General features: G+C 43.6%; 1 protein-coding gene across 4 annotated transcripts in view; it reads left to right on the plus strand.

Annotated features, from left to right (window-relative positions):
• Positions 1-2,082: 2,082 nt before the first annotated feature.
• Positions 2,083-24,534, plus strand: part of LOC124015734 (inhibitor of apoptosis protein-like) — a 90,502-nt gene continuing 68,050 nt past the window's right edge. The window contains exons 1-4 of one of the 4 annotated variants that reach the window (XM_046331182.1): positions 3,579-3,743; positions 11,259-12,096; positions 12,140-13,215; positions 20,518-20,632. In XM_046331182.1, coding sequence (XP_046187138.1) covers positions 13,122-13,215; positions 20,518-20,632 — 209 coding nt within the window. In that variant the 5' untranslated portion in view covers positions 3,579-3,743; positions 11,259-12,096; positions 12,140-13,121. Of the gene's footprint in view, positions 2,236-3,562; positions 3,744-11,258; positions 13,216-20,517; positions 20,633-24,534 lie in introns of those variants that run through there. The other 3 variants (XM_046331172.1, XM_046331198.1, XM_046331190.1) reach the window with 3 other exon arrangements.

Genomic DNA, 24,534 nt, shown 5'->3' on the forward strand with positions numbered 1-24,534 from the left:
TTGTTTGTGTCGCACTGCTTTGCTTTATCTTGGCCAGGTCGCAGTTGTACATGAGAACTTGTTCTCAACAGGCCACCTGGATAAATAAAGGTGAAATAAAATGCCGGATACTTTTCTCCCAGAAGGTGGAGGTGCTACTGTGAACATTGACATGGTTTGCCTAATAATAATATTATAATAATATGCCATTTAGCAGACGCTTTTATCCAAAGCGACTTACAGTCATGTGTGCATACATTCTACGTATGGGTGGTCCCGGGAATCGAACCCACTACCCTGGCGTTACAAGCGCCATGCTCTACCAACTGAGCTACAGAAGGACCACAACTAAGACTACCACAACAATTACATTGTTTATGCTAAATGTGTTTAAATTGATTAAAAAAATATAATAATTGGGCTATAAGAAATACTTTCTATTCAATGGGGCAAAGCAGAGATTGCAATACTATAACCTATTAAAGTACAGAATGTTTACAATATCATAAACAATAATCTATTACATGTTCCAAATGACATGTTATACAGTCAAAGTCAGAAGTTTACATACACTTTAGTCAAATACATTTAAACTGTTTTCACAATTCCTGACATTTAATCCTAGTAAAAATTCCCTGTCTTAGGTCAGTTAGGATCATCACTTTATTTTAAGAATGTGAAATGTCAGAATAACAGAGAGAATAATTTATTTCAGCTTTTATTTCTTTCATCACTTTCGTCGTGGGTCAGACGTTTACATTCACTCAATTAGTATTTGGTAGCATTGCCTTTAAATTGTTTAACTTTGGTCAAACTTTTGGGTAGCATTCCGCAAGCTTCCCACAATAAGTTGGGTGAATTTTGGCCCATTCCTCATGACAGAGCTGGTGCAACTGAGTGTGGTTTGTAGGCCTCCTTGCTCGCACACACTGTTTCAGTTGAGCCCACACATTTTCAATAGGATTGAGGTCAGGGCTTTCTATGGAATTGAGTTCAGGCCTTTGTGATGGCCACTCTAATACCTTGACTTTGTTGTGCTTAAGCCATTTTGCCACAACTTTGGCAGTAGCATTGCTCATCTTCACAGTGGGAATCTGATGCTGCTGCAGCGTTGCTCATCTTCACAGTGGGAATCTGATGCTGCTGCAGCGTTGCTCATCTTCACAGTGGGAATCTGGTGCTGCTGCAGCGTTGCTCATCTTCACAGTGGGAATCTGATGCTGCTGCAGCGTTGCTCATCTTCACAGTGGGAATCTGGTGCTGCTGCAGCGTTGCTCATCTTCACAGTGGGAATCTGGTGCTGCTGCAGCGTTGCTCATCTTCACAGTGGGAATCTGGTGCTGCTGCAGCATTGCTCACTTTCACAGTGGGAATCTGATGCTGCTGCAGCGTTGCTCATCTTCACAGTGGGAATCTGATGCTGCTGCAGCGTTGCTCATCTTCACAGTGGGAATCTGGTGCTGCTGCAGCATTGCTCACTTTCACAGTGGGAATCTGATGCTGCTGCAGCGTTGCTCATCTTCACAGTGGGAATCTGATGCTGCTGCAGCGTTGCTCATCTTCACAGTGGGAATCCGGTCGACATGGGTGTCTTGATAGAGGTCAGCTGGTGAACCTACAGCAGTACATAAACAAATGAAAAGCACTCCTGATATTAGAATAGCACTTCTTTAGGTCACCTATAGCATTGGGGCACTTAATTGTTTGGTTGTGTTAAATTCATTCAGGTGTTTTAGTGTCATATAAAGATGAAATGTATTGTTGGTCTGGAACACAAAATAGTCAACACAGCAGGTTGTCCTATCCCATTGAGGCCTTTGTCCTATTCTGTAATGTCCATACAGTTTCCCTCATTAATTTTTATTTTATTTTGTAATTTAACTAGGCAAGTCAGTTACGAACACATTTTTATTTATTTTTTTAACCTTTATTTAACGAGGCAAGTCAGTTAAGAACACATTTTTATTTTCAATGACAGGAAGAGTGGATTAACTGCCTGTTCAGGGGCAGAACGACAGATTTGTACCTTGTCAGCTCGGGGATTCGAACTTGCAACCGTTACTAGTCCAACGCTCTAACCACTAGGCTACCCTGCTGCCTCAACAAATGATCATTGGATTATCATATGATATATAATAACCACTGGAGTTTTTTGGGACAAGATTGTCCTCCAGGCTGTATGGACGTCACACTACCATTTGCGTCTCCCTTTTTCATGGTCATGGCTAGAAGGGATACAGTTTTTGTCAAATTTAGGTAATATTCTAGATTACATAGTTGCATTCAAGACACGGTGTTTTTTCTGATATGTTGTTAGTAGAGTAATGTGGCGTATTTAGCCAATGTCTCGTCATATAACGTGTTGTAGAATTGCATCAAATGTTTATCAAACGCCACATGTTTCCTGTGCAAAGGAATGAAACGTCTCTGATATAGCCTATAAACCTATGCCACTACGTGCTTATTAATAGCCTAAAATATGACTATCCAATCTACTCATCACATTAGGAATAGTAGCTAGGCAGCTAGGCTTACATTAGTCTGCAAATGCGATGATAGAGGCATGCAATCATTTGTTATATGCCTTTTTATGGTGACAAAAAAATGTCTTCCCCAAAACTCACTCGACTATAAACTATCTAGCTAATTTAGTGTTGTTAACACCTGGTAAGCATAACAGCTAAACTCTAAATGGATCAGACTTGATTCAGCAGTGATGAAATGATCGTAGCAGACCCTGTACTGACAGCTGTCTGGGTTCAGGTCTTAACGGGCAAAAAGGTTTCTGCGCTTTTCTGACAGTTCTTCAGTCTTATCTCGGTGTTTCATGATAGCGGGGAATCTGTAATGTGTTTTCTCCGTTGTCTTTCTTCCCTTGTTAGAGCACACAGGGAATGACAGTGGTGAAGATGCAACTCGTTTTCGGTACCGTTCTCATACAGTTTGGGGAAGCAACTGCGCTGGTCTTCCAACATGGCGGCCAGGAGGCGTCGTGTGTTAACTGCGAGCACTCTATAGTTAATCTTCTATGTTTGAGCTGCTTTTCAAAGCTAAAGTCGAATTGAAAACATTATTGACATTGTTAAATTCCATTTTCATAATGGCAAGCTAGGAATGATGGTTTGGTAAGCTAAACTAGCGAGTCTGTTTGGTTACCACGGCTCCTACTGTAGCTTTCTATCCAACTTAAACCCATTTCAAGTGGTACATGAACCCATTTCTAGCGGATGTTGAACCCAGTTCTAGTGGTAAATGAACCCATTTCTAGCGGATGTTGAACCCAGTTAGAGTGGTAAATGTGTTAAATTATAGGCATGGTATGTAAGGGCTAATCAACCAGGGGCTGCGTCCCATGACGCGGTAGCGGAGCGACTTTCCGCGGTGTTGATTTCTTTTCCATAGAGCCCCGAGTTGATTATCCCTTTTTTAGTGTTGGTATGAAATGGGATGGATATCTTCTCACATTGATGACTCTTTCATCATAGATAAGAAGAGACAGTGAAATGTCTAACCTATCATCAGATCGACCCGAACGGAAGTGGCAGCTGCGGTGTATTAGTTACGGAAACGTAAACGTCACCACAGAAGCGAACAGAGCAAAACGAGAGTTTCTATTGGACAAATCAGGAAGGTCCATCCCTGTTTCGTATCCGGAATGTTATGCCACATAATTGGCGTAATGAAAACGCCCCTGAATAGCCAACAGCAGACATACAGTAGGGTTTTTTTCCAGACCAGACTCGGCAGGGCAGACGTCTCTAAGGGTGAGTTGTAGCCTGGTAGAACAGGACCTTTAAGGTTGTATCGACACAAAGGTTCTCCTTCTGACCTCTGTCTTGTTGTAATGTTTTCTAGCTACACGTCCAGGTGTCCGCTATGGATGACAACAGATGACGCAATTTACAGACACTATCTAGCAATATTAGTTTTATTAAATGTGTCACCATCTCAGACAACTTTTATTTTAAAAGCACCACATTTAAAAGGTCTAATTCCAGCAGCCCAGGAAGTTCATCACGTAAATAAAATCGTTGCATAACGTAATATGGCCATACTACTGTTTTTTTATGACTTGCGCCATATCCTCTGCCATTTTGAGCCTAGCGGTTTGAATTACGTAGTTTACGTTAACGGACTGTAACTAGCTGCCATTTCAGAAAAGTCAACATGATAATGTGCATGTTGGCAACTTAACCCATCGGAGGTAACACTGTATATAAACGATAATGGAACAGTTTCGCTGTGCATGTGTCCTTGTTTAGGACTGATCCATTTCCTCCTATTCAAAATCAGGAAGTGTTATTTATTTCACTTTTTAAATTGATTTTTAAAATTTACAAATCAATACAAGTACATGGGGTGTGTGTGTGTGTACAAAGGACCTCATACACACGTTTATAATTTTAACAGTTTTTTTTAGTTGCCAGAGTATTTAATTGTCTTAAAATAAATATTATTTTTGCAAGTTAATAAAATGTGGTGTTTTGTTTGTAAATGTATATTTGTGAAACGAAATTTGGGCAAAAGAATAATATAATCAATTACATAATTGTTTCAATTTATTTCAATCGTAGGTAAAGAATCCAAGTAATATTATTATTATTATTATTATAAGTAGTACATCTCTACAAAATAGTGTAAAATATTAATAAATGTGCTCAAATATAAATCTACTAATGTCTTGCCACAGATTCCTTATATGAATACAATGCCCAAAAAATGCAACACTGTTTCTGGGTGGTCATTACAAAAGGTACAATTTGAATATATGTTCTTTTTTCTTTTTCATATAGTGATTGGCAGCATAATATATGTGAATAATTTAAAAATAAACATCCTTAATTTTGTTAACAAGTAGGTATGTGTGTAGCAACATCCAACCATTTTCCCAACAGATATTATCAATAAAAGTGTTCCAATAAGGCATGACAAGGTATAGATACAACATCCTGTTGAAACAAGGTTCCTATAGCTCTAAAACAATTGCAATACCTTTAGCTGTTACAGGGATCTTGTAAAATGATAAGAATTCCTTATAATGAAGTAAAATACCCTCTGCATTTACCAGTTGGCTCACCAATAGGATATTATTTCAGAACCAATATTCTAAAAACGAAGAGGTATTTTTATACAATAAGTCTGATTTGATAGAGCAGTCTGACTGAGCAGCAGCAGGCCCGTAATCATTCATTCAAACAGCACTTTTGTGCGTTTTGCCAGCAGCTCTTCGCAAGCACAGCGCTGTTTATGACTTCAAGCCTATCAGCCTAATGGCTGGTGTAACCAATGTGAAATGGCTAGCTAGTTAGCTGGGTGTGCGCTAATACTGTTTCAAACGTCACTCCCTTTTAGATTTGGAGTAGTTATTCCCCTTGCGCTGCAAGGGCCGCGGCTTTTGTGGAGTGATGGGTAACGATGCTTCGAGTGTGGCTGTTGTCGATGTATTCCTGGTTCGAGCCCAGGTAGGGGCGAGGAGGGGGACGGAAGCTATACTGTTACACTGGTAATACTATAGTGCCTATAAGATTATCCAATAGTCAAAGGTATATGAAATACAAATGGTATAGAGAGAAATAGTCCTATAAATACTATATTAACTACAACCTAAAACGTCTTACTTGGAATATTGAAGTCTCATGTTAAAAGGAACCACCAGCTTTCATATGTTCTCATGTTCTGAGCAAGGAACTGAAACGTTAGATTTTTACATGGCACATATTTGACATGGCACATATTTGACATGGCACACATATTACATGGCACACATATTACATGGCACACATATTACATTTACATTTAAGTCATTTAGCAGACGCTCTTATCCAGAGCGACTTACAAATTGGTGCATTCACCTTATGACATCCAGTGGAACAGCCACTTTACAATAGTGCATCTAAATCTTTTAAGGGCAGGGGGGGGTGAGAAGGATTACTTTATCCTATTTTACATGGCACACATATCACATGGCACACATATTTTACATGGCACATATTTTACATGGCACACATATTTTACATGGCACACATATTTTACATGGCACATATTTTACATGGCACACATATTTTACATGGCACACATATTACACGGCACATATTTTACATGGCACATATTTTACATGGCACATATTTTACATGGCACATATTACTTTCTTCTCCAACACTGTGTTTTTGCATTATTTAAACCAAATTCAACATGTTTCATTATTTATTTGAGGCTAAATTGATTTTATTGATGTTTTATATTAAGTTAGTGTTAATTCAGTATTGTTGTAATTGTCATTATTAGAAATACCGATTAAATCGGCCGATTTTTATTTACCGGCTTTTTTTGGTCCTCCAATAATTGGTATCGGCGTTGAAAAATCATAATCTGTCGACCTCTAGAAGATACTGGAAGAAACGGGTGCAAAAGTATCTATATCCACAGTTAAACGAGTCTTACATCAACATAACCTGAAAGGCCGCTCAGCAAGGAAGAAGCCACTGCTCCAAAACTGCCATAAAAAAGCCAGAGTACGGTTTGCAACTGCACATGGGGACAAAGATTGTAATTTTTGGAGAAATGTCCTCTGGTCTGATGAAACAAAAATAGAACTGTTTGGCCATACTGACCATCGTTATGTTTGGAGGAAAAAGGGGGAGGCTTGCAAGCTGTAGAACACCATCACAACGTGAAGCATGGGGGTGGCAGCATCATGTTGTGGGGGTGCTTTCTGCAGGAGGGACTGGTGCACTTCACAAAATAGGTGGCATCATGAGGAAGGACAATTATGTGGATATATTGAAGCAACCTCTCAAGAAATCAGTCAGGAAGTTAAAGCTTGGTCGCAAATGGGTCTTCTAAATGGACAATGACCCCAAGCATACTTCCAAAGTTGTGTCAAAATGGCTCAAGGACAACAACGTCAAGGTATTGGAGTGGCCATCACAAAGGCCTGACCTCAATTCTATAGAAAATTTGTGGGCAGAACTTAAAAAGTGTGTGTGAGCAAGGAGGCCTAGAAACCTGACTCAGTTACACCAGCTCTATCAGGAGGAATGGGCCAAAATTCACCCAACTTATTGTGGGAAGCTTGTGGAAGGCTACCTGAAACGTTTGACCCAAGTTAAACAATTTAAAGGCAATGCTACCAAATACTAATTGAGTGTATGTAAACTTCTGACCAACTGGGAATGTGATGGAAGAAATAAAAGCTGAAATTAATAATTCTCTCTACTATTATTCTGACATTTCACATTCTTAAAATAAAGCAGTGATCCTAACTGACCTAAGATGGAATTTTTACAGGGATTAAATGTCAGTAATTGTGAAAACAACTAGTTTAAATGTATTTGGCAAAGATGTAACTTCCAACTTCAACTGTATACATTATCCAGTCCGAGTGTAGAATATTACCACCAAAGGTATGTTTCATTGTAATGACCCTAGCGGAGCGTTCAGAGCCATGGGAAAGACAAATATCGTTGCCCCACTGTGACCTCCAGAAGTTGGCATCAGCAGAAATGGAGTGGGACTCTTAAAAAAAAAAATATATATATATATATATATATAATTCAAATCTGTTCAAAGTTGTTTTTGCAAATAAAATAAGGCCTTCACATTTTTTTGTAACCCCCTAGCATTAAGAGAAACTATAGACAAAGACTAAACAACACCCTCTTTCATTTACGAGAAACTATAGAATTTAACAAAACAACAAAGGTAATATCAAAGTATTAGCTGTAGGATGAGTCAAAAATGTAGGAGCAGTGAAAGTAAGCTATAAGGAACTGAAATCTGCACCATTTTATATCAACTTAAAGTATAAACTCTCTAGTTTTTATCCAGCTCTTGAAATTCAACTCAACAGACAATTATGTTCAAGATCAAAGTGTTCTCTGCAGTAAGAGAGAATATAAACTCTCTTTAGTGGAATAAGGGACTATTTTTATCAATACAAAATTCAAACAAAATATATATAAAGTGCATATGAAAAGTAATCTTAGTTACTGTATGCATACAAAATCATTAAATTAATTTGTTTAGTTTGTGAATTTGTAAAAAAAAATAGGCTTTCTCCTGGTCTGGTCATATAAGAACAAACTAAGATGATTGAGGTACCTGAGTAGTCTGAAGAATAGTCACACGAGGCTTGTTAGGTAGTCTGAAGAATAGTCACACGAGGCTTGTTAGGTAGTCTGAAGAATAGTCACCCGAGGCTTGTTAGGTAGTCTGAAGAATAGTCACCCGAGGCTTGTTAGGTAGTCTGAAGAATAGTCACCCGAGGCTTGTTAGGTAGTCACACGAGGCTTGTTAGGTAGTCTGAAGAATAGTCACCCGAGGCTTGTTAGGTAGTCTGAAGAATAGTCACCCGAGGCTTGTTAGGTAGTCTGAAGAATAGTCACCCGATGCTTGTTAGGTAGTCAGTACAACGACAATGAGAATACCATGGCTGAAACCATCAAACTGTTCCTTCTGGTGAGATTTTAGGGAGGATTATGGATTTCTGAACTGTTTATTTTATTTACATTTACATTACATTTAAGTCATTTAGCAGACGCTCTTATCCAGAGCGACTTACAAATTGGTGCATTCACCTTATGACATCCAGTGGAACAGTCACTTTACAATAGTGCATCTAAATCTTAAAGGGGGGGGGTGAGAAGGATTACTTATCCTATCCTAGGTATTCCTATGTTTTTACCCCTTTTTCTCCCCAATTTCGTGGTGTCCAATTGTTGTAGTAGCTACTATCTTGTCTCATCGCTACAACTACCATACGGGCTCGGGAGAGACGAAGGTTGAAAGTCATGCGTCCTCCAATACACAACCCAACCTAGCCGTACTGCTTCTTAACACAGCGCGCATCCAACCCGGAAGCCACCCGCACCAATGTGTCGGAGGAAACACTGCACCTGGCAACCTTGTAGGACGGCCGGGGTGTTAAGCATGTCCCAGTTTAGGTCACTTAACAGTACGAGCTCTGAAGATAGATGGGGGGCATTCAATTCACATATGGTGTCCAAGGCACAGCTGGGTGCAGAAGGTGGTCTATAGCATGCGGCAACAGTGAAGTGGATTTTAAGAAGTAGAAGCTCAAATTGTTTGGGCACAGACCTGGATAGTATGGCAGAACTCTGCAGTAGATTGCAGTAGATTGCAACTCCGTCCCTTGGCAGTTCTATCTTGTCGGGAAGTGTTGTAATTGGGGATGGAAATTTCAGGATTTTTGCCGGCCTTCCTAAGCCAGGATTCAGACACTGCTAGGACATCCGGGTTGGCAGAGTGTGCTAATGCAATGAGTAAAACAAAGTTAGGGAGGAGGCTTCTAATGTTAACATGCATGAAACCAAGGCTTTTACGGTTACAGAAGTCAACAAATGAGAGCGCATGGGGAATAGGAGTGGAGCTAGGCACTGCAGGGCCTGGATTCACCTCTACATCACCTCTAAAGGCTATAAGAACTGGTCATCTAGTGTGTTCGGAACAGAGAATAAAAGGAACAGGTTTCTGGGCATGGAAAAAATCAATTCAAGGTATAATGTACAGACAAGGGCATGGTAGGATGTGAATACAATGGAGGTAAACCTGGCGTTGAGTGACGATGAGAGAGATATTGTCTCTAGAGGCATCGTTTAAACCAGGTGAAGTCACTGCATGTGTGAGAGGTGAAACAAAAGTGCTAGCTAAGGCATATTGAGCAGGGCTGGAGTCTCTACAGTGAAATAAGACAATAATCACTAACCAAAACAGTTATGGACAAGGCATATTGACATTACGGAGAGGCATACGTAGCCAAGTGATCATAGGGACCAGTGAGTAGCTTGGCGACCTGGAGAGGCGGCAATTCAGACAGCTAGCAGACGGGCCTTAGGGGGGACGTTGCGACAGAAGAAGTCTGTTGTAGCCACCTCGGACGGTTACGTCGGCCGACCAGTTGTGTTGGATCGGCAGGGCTCCGTGTAGGCAGTAAAAGGGTCCAGGCCAATTGGCTGATGATCCTCTTCAGCAAGCAGTCCGATATTGTCTAGACAGCTAGCGGGCCGCGGCTAGTAGGCTAGCGGATAGGCCTTCAGGGGACTTCGCGACGGCGGAGCCTGTTGACATCCCTCGGGCGGGTTATGTCGGTAGACCAGTCGTGGTAGAATCGGCGGGGCAGCTAGCTAGCTGTGATGATCCAGGTGAAAAGATTCAGAGCTTGCAGTAGGAAACCAGAGATGGAGAAAGAGCAGTCCGGTATGTTCTGGGTCGAAACGCGCTGTGCAGACTGGAAGGAGTTGATCAGGCTAAAGTCAGCTGATGACCGCTAGCCGTGGCTAACTGACTATTAGCTAGTAGCTAGTCAGCTGGCTAGCTTCTGTTGGCGGTTCCAGTTCTAAAGTATTAAAAATAGCAGATCCGTACCGCATTGGGTGAGGCGAGTTGCAGGAGAGTATGTTGAAATTGAGATAAAAAAATGTATACAAAGGAAAAAGGGGGAAAAAATATGTAAACATGGGACAAGATGAAGACAAAGAAGTCTGAACTGCTACGCCATCTTGGAAGTCAGCTGTAATGGAAACAGGAAGTTTCGGTACAATTGTATAAAAACGCCTTTTATGCACAAATGGATGTGATGGTTACTGTATCGCTAACTAAATTTGGAGTTACGTGATGCTATGTTGTGTGGTCCTCCCAGTATGACTCAGGAAATGATGCAGTTTATTAGGCAACAGGTGAAATAAATGATGAACTTCACAGTGTGGTGAATGTGCCTTATTCTGGTGACGTGATGATCGACGTTTGACTGTTCTTGACAAATATAAATATTGTTCTTTAATCAATATTAATGTCATCATGTAGACTAACCTACCCGCACCTTATCTGTGAGCTGTTGGCTTGAGCGCAGGTGTCCAGACCAGAGTAGACATATTTGCTATTTAGTTTGTGACAAAGCTATCAGGATTTAAGCAAAAGTACATTTGGTGTGCACTATGTAATCACTCCAAGCTTTTTAAAATATCCGCTTCAAGAACTGTCACCAATTGGAAACCTAGTTTATGATATCCATGTTGTTGAAGCTATACAGTATTTGTGTACATATAAAACAAGTTTATATTTTGGATTCTGATGAAGTATGATAGTTGAACTAAGCTCATGAGGCATCTATAAATTATGAATCAATGAGTATGTGTCGTTCATGTAGAAGTAATATAATAATAATAATAATATATAATAATATTATTATTATGTAGAAGTCTAGAAATGGATGTAGAAACTGCAGATTGCCCCTTTTAATGTGACTTTTCTCTCTCCTACAGGTGTCATCAGTGTCCGTGAAGGAGGACAACCTTTTATTCCCCTCAGACAGACATCTTTATTTCCTTATACCTGGTTAATCTCTTCTGTCATGGAGACCTAAAGTCCCCCAGGAGGGATGTTCCAATCGGGGGGAGAGGGCTGACCCGCCATGCCCAGGGTGTGTGTGTGTGTGTGTGTGTGTGTGGGGGGGGGGGTGAGCATGCGTTTTTGTTCATATTCATCTTGTTTTACATTAACACCAAACCCCATATCTCAGCCCCATTACACACAGCCATGCGTTTAGAGTGGTGTCGGTTGAAGATGGGGAGAGACCAGGGGACAGGGAAGAAACCGTGAGACCAGGGGACAGGGAAGAAACCGTGAGACCAGGGTACAGGGAAGAAACCGTGAGACCAGGGTACAGGGAAGAAACCGTGAGACCAGGGTACAGGGAAGAAACCGTGAGACCAGGGTACAGGGAAGAAACCGTGAGACCAGGGTACAGGGAAGAAACCGTGAGACCAGGGTACAGGGAAGAAACCGTGAGACCAGGGTACAGGGAAGAAACCGTGAGACCAGGGTACAGGGAAGAAACCGTGAGACCAGGGTACAGGGAAGAAACCGTGAGACCAGGGTACAGGGAAGAAACCGTGAGACCAGGGGACAGGGAAGAAACCGTGAGACCAGGGGACAGGGAAGAAACCGTGAGACCAGGGTACAGGGAAGAAACCGTGAGACCAGGGGACAGGGAAGAAACCGTGAGACCAGGGTACAGGGAAGAAACCGTGAGACCAGGGGACAGAGATGTGTAAGGGAGACCAGGGGACAGAGATGTGTAAGGGAGACCAGGGGACAGAGGTGTGTAAGGGAGACCAGGAGACGGTGAGACCAGGGGACAGAGGTGTGTAAGGGAGACCAGGAGACGGTGAGACCAGGGGACAGAGGTGTGTAAGGGAGACCAGGAGACGGTGAGACCAGGGGACAGAGGTGTGTAAGGGAGACCAGGAGACGGTGAGACCAGGGGACAGAGGTGTGTAAGGGAGACCAGGAGACGGTGAGACCAGGGGACAGAGGTGTGTAAGGGAGACCAGGAGACGGTGAGACCAGGGGACAGGGGTGTGTAAGGGAGACCAGGAGACGGTGATACCAGGGGACAGAGGTGTGTAAGGGAGACCAGGAGACGGTGAGACCAGGGGACAGGGAGGAAACGGGGCTTTAGGTCATGAGTGAGGCTCTAGCAGTCTGTGAAACCAGTCCACAGGGAAGAGGTGAATCGATGTGGAGTCCATCAGGAGGGGACAGAGTGGTGTGGCCTACTCTGGTGGTCTCAGACAGACGGTACTTTGTAGCTCTGTTAGTAGAGCTTGGTGCTTGCAACAATAGTGGGTTCGATCACCGGGTGCACCCGTATATAAAATGTATGCATGCATAACTTTAAGTTTCTTCGGATAAAAGCGTTTGCTAAATGGCATTTGTTCTTCTATCACAGACAGACAGCACCATCTAATCATGTTCTGTTTCTCTGTAGCTTTGTATTCTTAGCAGAAAAGCCTGCTGGGACACGTTAGGCAAATCACTTTTTTCAGCTCACTTGTTCCAGCGTATGTGTGTGTGTGTGTGTGTGCGTGTGTGTGTTTATTCCCCCTGCCCTGGGTTACTCATCCCTCTCTCCCTGAGGAGAATGGTCCTTCCTTTTATCTAATTCTACAAACTCTAGAACTATATTAAGAATCCAGAACTTAATCTAAAACTCGATCTAGAGGCTATATCTAGACTCTATAATCTGTATATCTAGAAGCTATAACCCATATATAGACTCTATAATCCATATATCTAGACTCTCTAACCCATATATATATCTAGCCTGTCTAATCGGTCTGTGAATGGACACCCTGGTTCAGCTCCAGAACAGCCCGTTCCTCATGGGTCTCTGCCGGAACGGAACTCCAGTAGACCTGCAGTATGACAATTCTTCAGGTGCACAGACCTTAATATACACATGTTACACACCTTACACACGCCATGTACATGTTATACACATCCTGCAGTATGGCAACTATTCAGGTACACCTTAAGACAGGTGAAAGAAGGAGAAAGTTGAGACATGGATTGTGTATGTGCTCCATTCAGAAGGTGAACGGGTAAGACACAAGCTTTAATTGTCTTTGAACGTTGTATGGTAGTAGGTGCCGGGCTGCTGGGTTTTTCACGCTCAACAGTTTTCCCGTGTGTACCAAGAATGGTCCCCTGTGGAACGCTTTCAACACCTTGAAGACTCCATGCCCCGACAAATTGAGGCTGTTCTGAGGACAAAAGAGGGTTGCAACTCAATATTATTCATTAATATTAGGAAGGGGTCCTTAATGTTTGGTATAGTCAGTGTATATACACACACACCTTAAACTTACACCTGATACGCATTATACACACACACACACTTTACACCTGATACGCATTATACACACACACACACTTTACACCTGATACACATTATACACACACACACACTTTACACCTGATACACATTATACACACACACACACTTTACACCTGATACACATTATACACACACACACACTTTACACCTGATACACATTATACACACACACACACTTTACACCTGATACACATTATATACACACACACACTTTACACCTGATACACATTATACACACACACACACTTTACACCTGATACACATTATATACACACACACACTTTACACCTGATACACATTATATACACACACACACTTTACACCTGATACACATTATACACACACACACACTTTACACCTGATACACATTATACACACACACACACTTTACACCTGATACACATTATATACACACACACACTTTACACCTGATACACATTATATACACACACACACACACTTTACACCTGATACACATTATACACACACACACACTTTACACCTGATACACATTATATACACACACACACTTTACACCTGATACACATTATATACACACACACACTTTACACCTGATACACATTATATACACACACACACTTTACACCTGATACACATTCTTTAAAAAAATAAAAAATAAATTATTTTTATTTCACCTTTATTTAACCAGGTAGGCTAGTTGAGAACAAGTTCTCATTTGCAACTGCGACCTGGCCAAAATAAAGCATAGCAGTGTGAACAGACAACACAGAGTTACACATGGAGTAAACAATTAACAAGTCAATAACACAGTAGAAAAAAAATGGGCAGTCTATATACAATGTGTGCAAAAGGCATGAGGAGGTAAGCGAATAATACAATTTTGCAGATTAACACTGGAGTGATAAATGATCAGATGGTCATGTACAGGTAGAGATATTGGTGCAAAAGAGCAGAAAAGTAAATAAATAAAAAACAGTATAAAAACAGTATGGGAATGAGGTAGGTGAAAATGGGTGGGCTATTTTCCTATAGACTATGTACAGCTGCAGCGATCGGTTAGCTGCTCGGATAGCTGATGTTTGAAGTTGGTGAGGGAGATAAAAGTCTCCAACTTCAGCGATTTTTGCAGTTCGTTCCAGTCACAGGCAGCAGAGTACTGGAACGAAAGGCGGCCAAATGAGGTGTTGGCTTTATGGATGATCAGTGAGATACACCTGCTGGAGCGCGTGCTGCGGATGGGTGTTGCCATCGTGACCAGTGAACTAAGATAAGGCAGAGCTTTACCTAGCATGGACTTGTAGATGACCTGGAGCCAGTGGGTCTGGCGATGAATATGTAGTGAGGGCCAGCCGACTAAAGCATACAAGTCGCAGTGGTGGGTGGTATAAGGTGCTTTAGTGACAAAACGGATGGCACTGTGATAGACTGCATCCAGTTTGCTGAGTAGAGTGTTGGAAGCCATTTTGTAGATGACATCGCCGAAGTCGAGGATCGGTAGCATAGTCAGTTTTACTAGGGTAAGCTTGGCGGCGTGAGTGAAGGAGGCTTTGTTGCAGAATAGAAAGCCGACTCTTGATTTGATTTTCGATTGGAGATGTTTGATGTGAGTCTGGAAGGAGAGTTTGCAGTCTAGCCAGACACCTAGGTACTTATAGATGTCCACATATTCAAGGTCGGAACCATCCAGGTTGGTGATGCTAGTCGGGCATGCGGGTGCAGGCAGCGATCGGTTGAAAAGCATGCATTTGGTTTTACTCGTGTTTAAGAGCAGTTGGAGGCCACGGAAGGAGTGCTGTATGGCATTGAAGCTCGTTTGGAGGTTAGATAGCACAGTGTCCAATGACGGGCCAAAAGTATATAGAATGGTGTCGTCTGCGTAGAGGTGGATCAGGGAGTCACCCGCAGCAAGAGCAACATCATTGATATATACAGAGAAAAGAGTCGGCCCGAGAATTGAACCCTGTGGCACCCCCATAGAGACTGCCAGAGGACCGGACAGCATGCCCTCCGATTTGACACACTGAACTCTGTCTGCAAAGTAATTGGTGAACCAGGCAAGGCAGTCATCCGAAAAACCGAGGCTATTGAGTCTGCCGATAAGAATATGGTGATTGACAGAGTCGAAAGCCTTGGTGAGGTCGATGAAGAGGGCTGCACAGTACTGTCTTTTATCGATGGCGGTTATGATATCGTTTAGTACCTTGAGTGTAGCTGAGGTGCACCCGTGACCGGCTCGGAAACCAGATTGCACAGCGGAGAAGGTACGGTGGGATTCGAGATGGTCAGTGACCTGTTTGTTGACTTGGCTTTCGAAGACCTTAGATAGGCAGGGCAGGATGGATATAGGTCTATAACAGTTTGGGTCCAGGGTGTCTCCCCCTTTGAAGAGGGGGATGACTGCGGCAGCTTTCCAATCCTTGGGGATCTCAGACGATATGAAAGAGAGGTTGAACAGGCTGGTAATAGGGGTTGCGGCAGATAGTTTCAGAAATAGAGGGTCCAGATTGTCAAGCCCAGCTGATTTGTACGGGTCCAGGTTTTGCAGCTCTTTCAGAACATCTGCTATCTGGATTTGAGTAAAGGAGAACTTTGAGAGGCTTGGGCGAGGAGCTGCGGGGGGGGCAGAGCTGTTGGCCGAGGTTGGAGTAGCCAGGCGGAAGGCATGGCCAGCCGTTGAGAAGTGCTTATTGAAGTTTTCGATAATCATGGATTTATCGGTGGTGACCGTGTTACTTAGCCTCAGGGCAGTGGGCAGCTGGGAGGAGGTGCTCTTGTTCTCCATGGACTTCACAGTGTCCCAGAACTTTTTGGAGTTGGAGCTACAGGATGCAAACTTCTGCCTGAAGAAGCTGGCCTTAGCTTTCCTGACTGACTGCGTGTATTGGTTCCTGACTTCCCTGAACAGTTGCATATCACGGGGGCTATTCGATGCTATTGCAGTCCGCCACAGGATGTTTTTGTGCTGGTCGAGGGCAGTCAGGTCTGGAGTGAACCAAGGGCTGTATCTGTTCTTGGTTCTGCATTTTTTGAACGGAGCATGCTTATCTAAAATGGTGAGGAAGTTACTCTTAAAGAATGACCAGGCATCCTCAACTGACGGGATGAGGTCAATGTCCTTCCAGGATACCCGGGCCAGGTCGATTAGAAAGGCCTGCTCACAGAAGTGTTTTAGGGAGCGTTTGACAGTGATGAGGGGTGGTCGTTTGACTGTGGCTCCGTGGCGGATACAGGCAATGAGGCAGTGGTCGCTGAGATCCTGGTTGAAGACAGCGGAGGTGTATTTGGAGGGCCAGTTGGTCAGGATGACGTCTATGAGGGTGCCCTTGTTTACAGAGTTATACACACACACACACACTTTACACCTGATAAACATTATACACACACTTTACACCTGATACGTATTATATACACACACACACTTTACACCTGATAAGTATTATATACACACACACACACACTTTACACCTGATACGTATTATACACACACACACACTTTACACCTGATACGCATTATATACACACACACACACACTTTACACCTGATACGCATTATATATACACACACACACACACTTTACACCTGATACGTATTATACACACACACACACTTTACACCTGATACGCATTATATATATACACACACACACACACTTTACACCTGATACGTATTATACACACACACACACTTTACACCTGATACGCATTATATACACACACACACACACTTTACACCTGATACGCATTATATATACACACACACACACACACACTTTACACCTGATACGCATTATATACACACACACACACACTTTACACCTGATACACATTATATACACACACTTTACACCTGATACACATTATATACACACACTTTACACCTGATACGCATTATATATACACACACACACTTTACACCTGATACACATTATATACACAAACTTTACACCTGATACGCATTATACACACACATACACACTTTACACCTGATACACATTATATACACACACTTTACACCTGATACGTATTATATACACACACACACTTTACACCTGATACACATTATATACACACACTTTACACCTGATACGCATTATATACACACACACTTTACACCTGATACGCATTATACACACACATACACACTTTACACCTGATACACATTATATACACACACTTTACACCTGATACGTATTATATACACACACACACTTTACACCTGATAAGTATTATACACACACATACACACTTTACACCTGATACACATTATATACACACACACACTTTACACCTGATACGTATTATATACACACACACACTTTACACCTGATAAGTATTATACACACACATACACACTTTACACCTGATACACATTATATATACACATACACACTTTACACCTGATACACATTATATATACACACACACACTTTACACCTGATACACATTATACACACACACACACTTTACACCTGATACACATTATATACACACACACACTTTACACCTGATACACATTATATACACACACACACACACTTTACACCTGATACACATTATATACACATACACACTTTACACCTGATACACATTATACACACACACACACACTTTACACCTGATACACATTATATACACACACACACACTTTACACCTGATACACATTATATACACACACACACACACTTTACACCTGATACACATTATACACACACACACACACTTTACACCTGATACACATTATATACACACACACACTTTACACCTGATACACATTATATACACACACACACTTTACACCTGATACACATTATACACACACACACACTTTACACCTGATACACATTATACACACACACACACTTTACACCTGATACACATTATACACACACACACTTTACACCTGATACACATTATACACACACACACACTTTACACCTGATACACACTTTACACCTGATACACATTATATACACACACACACTTTACACCTGATACATATTATATACACACACACACTTTACACCTGATACACATTATACACACACACACACTTTACACCTGATACACATTATATACACACACACACTTTACACCTGATACACATTATATACACACACACACTTTACACCTGATACACATTATATACACACACACACTTTACACCTGATACACATTATATACACATACACACTTTACACCTGATACACATACACACTTTACACCTGATACACATTATATACACATATACACTTTACACCTGATACACATTATATACACACATATACACTTTACACCTGATACACATTATATACACACACACACACTTTAGACCTGATACACATTATATACACACACTTTACACCTGATACACATTTTACACACACTTTACACCTGATACACATTTTACACACACTTTACACCTCATACGCATTTTACAGTGCATTCGGAAAGTATCCCGATCCCTTGTCTATAAATTTTTTTATTTTTTATTTATTTGAGATTTTTCAAAGTAGCCACCCTTTGCCTTGATGACAACTTTTCACACTCTTGGCATTCTCTCAACCAGCTTCATGAGGTAGATGGAATGGATTTCAATTAACAAGTGTGCCAAGTTGAAAGAACCTTTGTGGAATGTCGTTTCTTTTTCAGCCAATCGGTTGTGTTGTGGCAAGGTAGTGGTGGTATACAGAAGATAGCCTCATTTGGTAAAATACAAAGTCCATATTATGGCAAGAACTGCTCAGATAAGCAAAGAAACAACAGTCCATCATTACTTTAAGACATGAAGATCAGTCAATATGCAAAATATCAAGAACTTTGAATGTTTCTTCAAGTGAAGTTCCAAAAACCATCAAGTGCTATGATGAAATTGGCTCTCATGAGGACCACCACAGGAACGGTGCAGAGGATAAGATCATTGGAGTTAACTCCACCTCAGGCCTTCATGGTCGAAATGCTGCAAAGAAACCACTACTGAAGGACACAAATAAGAAGAAGAAACTTGATTGGTTCCAACCGCCGTGTCTTTTGTGAGACGCAGAGTAGGTGAACGGATGATCTCCGCATATGTGGTTCTCACTGTGAAGCATGGAGGAGGAGGTGTGATGGTGTGGGGTTGCTTTGCTGGTGACACTGTCTGTGATTTATTTTAGAATTCAATGCACACTTAACCAGCATGGCTACCACAGCATTCTGCAGCAATACGCCATCCCATCTGGTTTGGACTTAGTGGGACAATCATTTGCTTTTCAACAGGGCAATCACCCAACACACCTCCAGGCTGTGTAAGGGCTATTTGATCAAGAAGGAGAGTGATGGAGTGTTGCGTCAGATGACCTGGCCGCCACAATCCCCCGACCTCATCCCAATTGAGATGGTTTGGGATGAGTCGGCCCGCAGAGTGAAGGAAAAGCATCCAACAAGTGTTCAGCATATGTGGGAACTCCTTCAAGACTGTTGGAAAAGTATTCCAGGTGAAGCTGGTTGACAATGTCAAGAGTGGGCAAACCTGTTATCAAGGCAAAGGGTGGCTATTTTGAAGAATCTAAAATCTATTTTGATTTTTTAAACACTTTTTTTTGGTTGCTACATGATTCCATATGTGTTATTTCATAGTTCTGATGTCTTCATTATTATTATGTAATAATAGAAAATAGTAAAATAAAGAAAAACCCTTGAATGAGTAGGTGTCCAAACTTTTGACTGATACAAACACTTCACACACACTACCTCAAAGTAGTGTACACATTTAAAGCATTTTGCTCTCAAAGTATTGTTAGAAAAAAAAAATGATTTGAAAGTGCAATAGTGATAATGTTGTTATTAATAAATTTACAATGGTAATGTTTTTTCCCCTCAGAACTGTTCCGTATCTCCACCTTCGCCCGGTTTCCGTCATTGGGGGTAACGGAGCGCAGTCTGGCGAGGGCAGGGTGGTTCTATACTGGCGTTGGAGACCGGGTGCAGTGTTTCAGGTAGGTGATGGTTCTATACTGGGGTTGGAGACAGGGTGCAGTGTTTCAGGTAGGTGATGGTTCTATACTGGTGTTGGAGACAGGGTGCTGTGTTTCAGGTGGGTGATGGTTCTATACTGGGGTTGGAGACAGGGTGCAGTGTTTCAGGTGGGTGATGGTTCTATACTGGGGTTGGAGACAGGGTGCAGTGTTTCAGGTGGGTGATGGTTCTATACTGGGGTTGGAGACAGGGTGCAGTGTTTCAGGTGGGTGATGGTTCTATACTGGGGTTGGAGACAGGGTGCAGTGTTTCAGGTGGGTGATGGTTCTATACTGGGGTTGGAGACAGGGTGCAGTGTTTCAGGTGGGTGATGGTTCTATACTGGGGTTGGAGACAGGGTGCAGTGTTTCAGGTGGGTGATGGTTCTATACTGGGGTTGGAGACAGGGTGCAGTGTTTCACATCAAATTGTATTTGTCACATGCACTGAATACAACAGGTGTAGTAGACCTCACAGTGAAATGCTGAATACAACAGGTGTAGTAGACCTCACAGTGAAATGCTGAATACAACAGGTGTAGTAGACCTCACAGTGAAATGCTGAATACAACAGGTGTAGTAGACCTCACAGTGAAATGCTGAATACAACAGGTGTAGTAGACCTCACAGTGAAATGCTGAATACAACAGGTGTAGTAGACCTCACAGTGAAATGCTGAATACAACAGGTGTAGTAGACCTCACAGTGAAATGCTGAATACAACAGGTGTAGTAGACCTCACAGTGAAATGCTGAATACAACAGGTGTAGTAGACCTCACAGTGAAATGCTGAATACAACAGGTGTAGTAGACCTCACAGTGAAATGCTGAATACAACAGGTGTAGTAGACCTCACAGTGAAATGCTTACTTACAAGACCTTAACCAACAATGTAGTTTTAAGAACAATTTAAACAAATGGAAAATTACATGTTTAAAAAAATAAATAAAAGGTAGGTTCTATACTGGTGTTGAATAAGGTTAAATTAAGAAAAAAACTTAGCTAGCTTAGATAATTAGCTGGCATTGATTTGATTTTGCAGAGACATGTTTATTTGGAGCATCTGATGACATAATGCTAATATTGTGATGAACATTTCTCTGGTCCCTACTGTTGCAGTCATGATGTAAGTGGTGCTATGCTGTCAAATCCTCCCATGTACTTCAACCAGCTGTTTTTAGCAACTGGTAGTTTTTAATTTGGTTGGCAGGTTTGCATCTAACTACACTGGTAGTTTTTAATTTGGTTGGCATATTGGCAGGTTTGCATCTAATACACTGAATGTTGTTGAACGCTGTTGAAACGCTGAAAGCTGAACGAGAGACTGTGGTTTATTGTTTCATAAAGCTGACAGTGTTTTTATATACTTTTTTGTTGGATCCTACAGCTCTGTTGGGCTTAGTTGCTGTGAGCGCTGCAGTCTGTCCCGGGATCCTGCAGCTCTGTTGGGCTTAGTTGCTGTGAGCGCTGCAGTCTGTCCCGGGATCCTGCAGCTCTGTTGGGCTTAGTTGCTGTGAGCGCTGCAGTCTGTCCCGGGATCCTACAGCTCTGTTGGGCTTAGTTGCTGTGAGCGCTGCAGTCTGTCCCGGGATCCTGCAGCTCTGTTGGGCTTAGTTGCTGTGAGCGCTGCAGTCTGTCCCGGGATCCTACAGCTCTGTTGGGCTTAGTTGCTGTGAGCGCTGCAGTCTGTCCCGGGATCCTGCAGCTCTGTTGGGCTTAGTTGCTGTGAGCGCTGCAGTCTGTCCCGGGATCCTACAGCTCTGTTGGGCTTAGTTGCTGTGAGCGCTGCAGTCTGTCCCGGGATCCTGCAGCTCTGTTGGGCTTAGTTGCTGTGAGCGCTGCAGTCTGTCCCGGGATCCTGCAGCTCTGTTGGGCTTAGTTGCTGTGAGCGCTGCAGTCTGTCCCGGGATCCTGCAGCTCTGTTGGGCTTAGTTGCTGTGAGCGCTGCAGTCTGTCCCGGGATCCTGCAGCTCTGTTGGGCTTAGTTGCTGTGAGCGCTGCTGTCTGTCCCGGGATCCTACAGCTCTGTTGGGCTTAGTTGCTGTGAGCGCTGCAGTCTGTCCCGGGATCCTGCAGCTCTGTTGGGCTTAGTTGCTGTGAGCGCTGCAGTCTGTCCCGGGATCCTGCAGCTCTGTTGGGCTTAGTTGCTGTGAGCGCTGCAGTCTGTCCCGGGATCCTGCAGCTCTGTTGGGCTTAGTTGCTGTGAGCGCTGCAGTCTGTCCCGGGATCCTGCAGCTCTGTTGGGCTTAGTTGCTGTGAGCGCTGCAGTCTGTCCCGGGATCCTGCAGCTCTGTTGGGCTTAGTTGCTGTGAGCGCTGCAGTCTGTCCCGGGATCCTGCAGCTCTGTTGGGCTTAGTTGCTGTGAGCGCTGCAGTCTGTCCCGGGATCCTGCAGCTCTGTTGGGCTTAGTTGCTGTGAGCGCTGCAGTCTGTCCCGGGATCCTGCAGCTCTGTTGGGCTTAGTTGCTGTGAGCGCTGCAGTCTGTCCCGGGATCCTGCAGCTCTGTTGGGCTTAGTTGCTGTGAGCGCTGCAGTCTGTCCCGGGATCCTGCAGCTCTGTTGGGCTTAGTTGCTGTGAGCGCTGCTGTCTGTCCCGGGATCCTGCAGCTCTGTTGGGCTTAGTTGCTGTGAGCGCTGCAGTCTGTCCCGGGATCCTGCAGCTCTGTTGGGCTTAGTTGCTGTGAGCGCTGCAGTCTGTCCCGGGATCCTGCAGCTCTGTTGGGCTTAGTTGCTGTGAGCGCTGCAGTCTGTCCCGGGATCCTGCAGCTCTGTTGGGCTTAGTTGCTGTGAGCGCTGCAGTCTGTCCCGGGATCCTGCAGCTCTGTTGGGCTTAGTTGCTGTGAGCGCTGCAGTCTGTCCCAGGATCCTACAGCTCTGTTGGGCTTAGTTGCTGTGAGCGCTGCAGTCTGTCCCGGGATCCTGCAGCTCTGTTGGGCTTAGTTGCTGTGAGCGCTGCAGTCTGTCCCGGGATCCTGCAGCTCTGTTGGGCTTAGTTGCTGTGAGCGCTGCAGTCTGTCCCGGGATCCTGCAGCTCTGTTGGGCTTAGTTGCTGTGAGCGCTGCAGTCTGTCCCGGGATCCTGCAGCTCTGTTGGGCTTAGTTGCTGTGAGCGCTGCAGTCTGTCCCGGGATCCTACAGCTCTGTTGGGCTTAGTTGCTGTGAGCGCTGCTGTCTGTCCCGGGATCCTACAGCTCTGTTGGGCTTAGTTGCTGTGAGCGCTGCAGTCTGTCCCGGGATCCTGCAGCTCTGTTGGGCTTAGTTGCTGTGAGCGCTGCAGTCTGTCCCGGGATCCTGCAGCTCTGTTGGGCTTAGTTGCTGTGAGCGCTGCAGTCTGTCCCAGTCTGCAGCTCTGTTGGGGATCCTGCAGCTCCTGTTGGGCTTAGTTGCTGTGAGCGCTGCAGTCTGTCCCGGGATCCTGCAGCTCTGTTGGGCTTAGTTGCTGTGAGCGCTGCAGTCTGTCCCGGGATCCTACAGCTCTGTTGGGCTTAGTTGCTGTGAGCGCTGCTGTCTGTCCCGGGATCCTACAGCTCTGTTGGGCTTAGTTGCTGTGAGCGCTGCAGTCTGTCCCGGGATCCTGCAGCTCTGTTGGGCTTAGTTGCTGTGAGCGCTGCTGTCTGTCCCGGGATCCTGCAGCTCTGTTGGGCTTAGTTGCTGTGAGCGCTGCAGTCTGTCCCGGGATCCTGCAGCTCTGTTGGGCTTAGTTGCTGTGAGCGCTGCAGTCTGTCCCGGGATCCTGCAGCTCTGTTGGGCTTAGTTGCTGTGAGCGCTGCAGTCTGTCCCGGGATCCTGCAGCTCTGTTGGGCTTAGTTGCTGTGAGCGCTGCAGTCTGTCCCGGGATCCTACAGCTCTGTTGGGCTTAGTTGCTGTGAGCGCTGCAGTCTGTCCC

Source organism: Oncorhynchus gorbuscha, linkage group LG02, assembly GCF_021184085.1.
Source record: "Oncorhynchus gorbuscha isolate QuinsamMale2020 ecotype Even-year linkage group LG02, OgorEven_v1.0, whole genome shotgun sequence".
NCBI classification, from domain to species: Eukaryota; Metazoa; Chordata; class Actinopteri; order Salmoniformes; family Salmonidae; genus Oncorhynchus; species Oncorhynchus gorbuscha.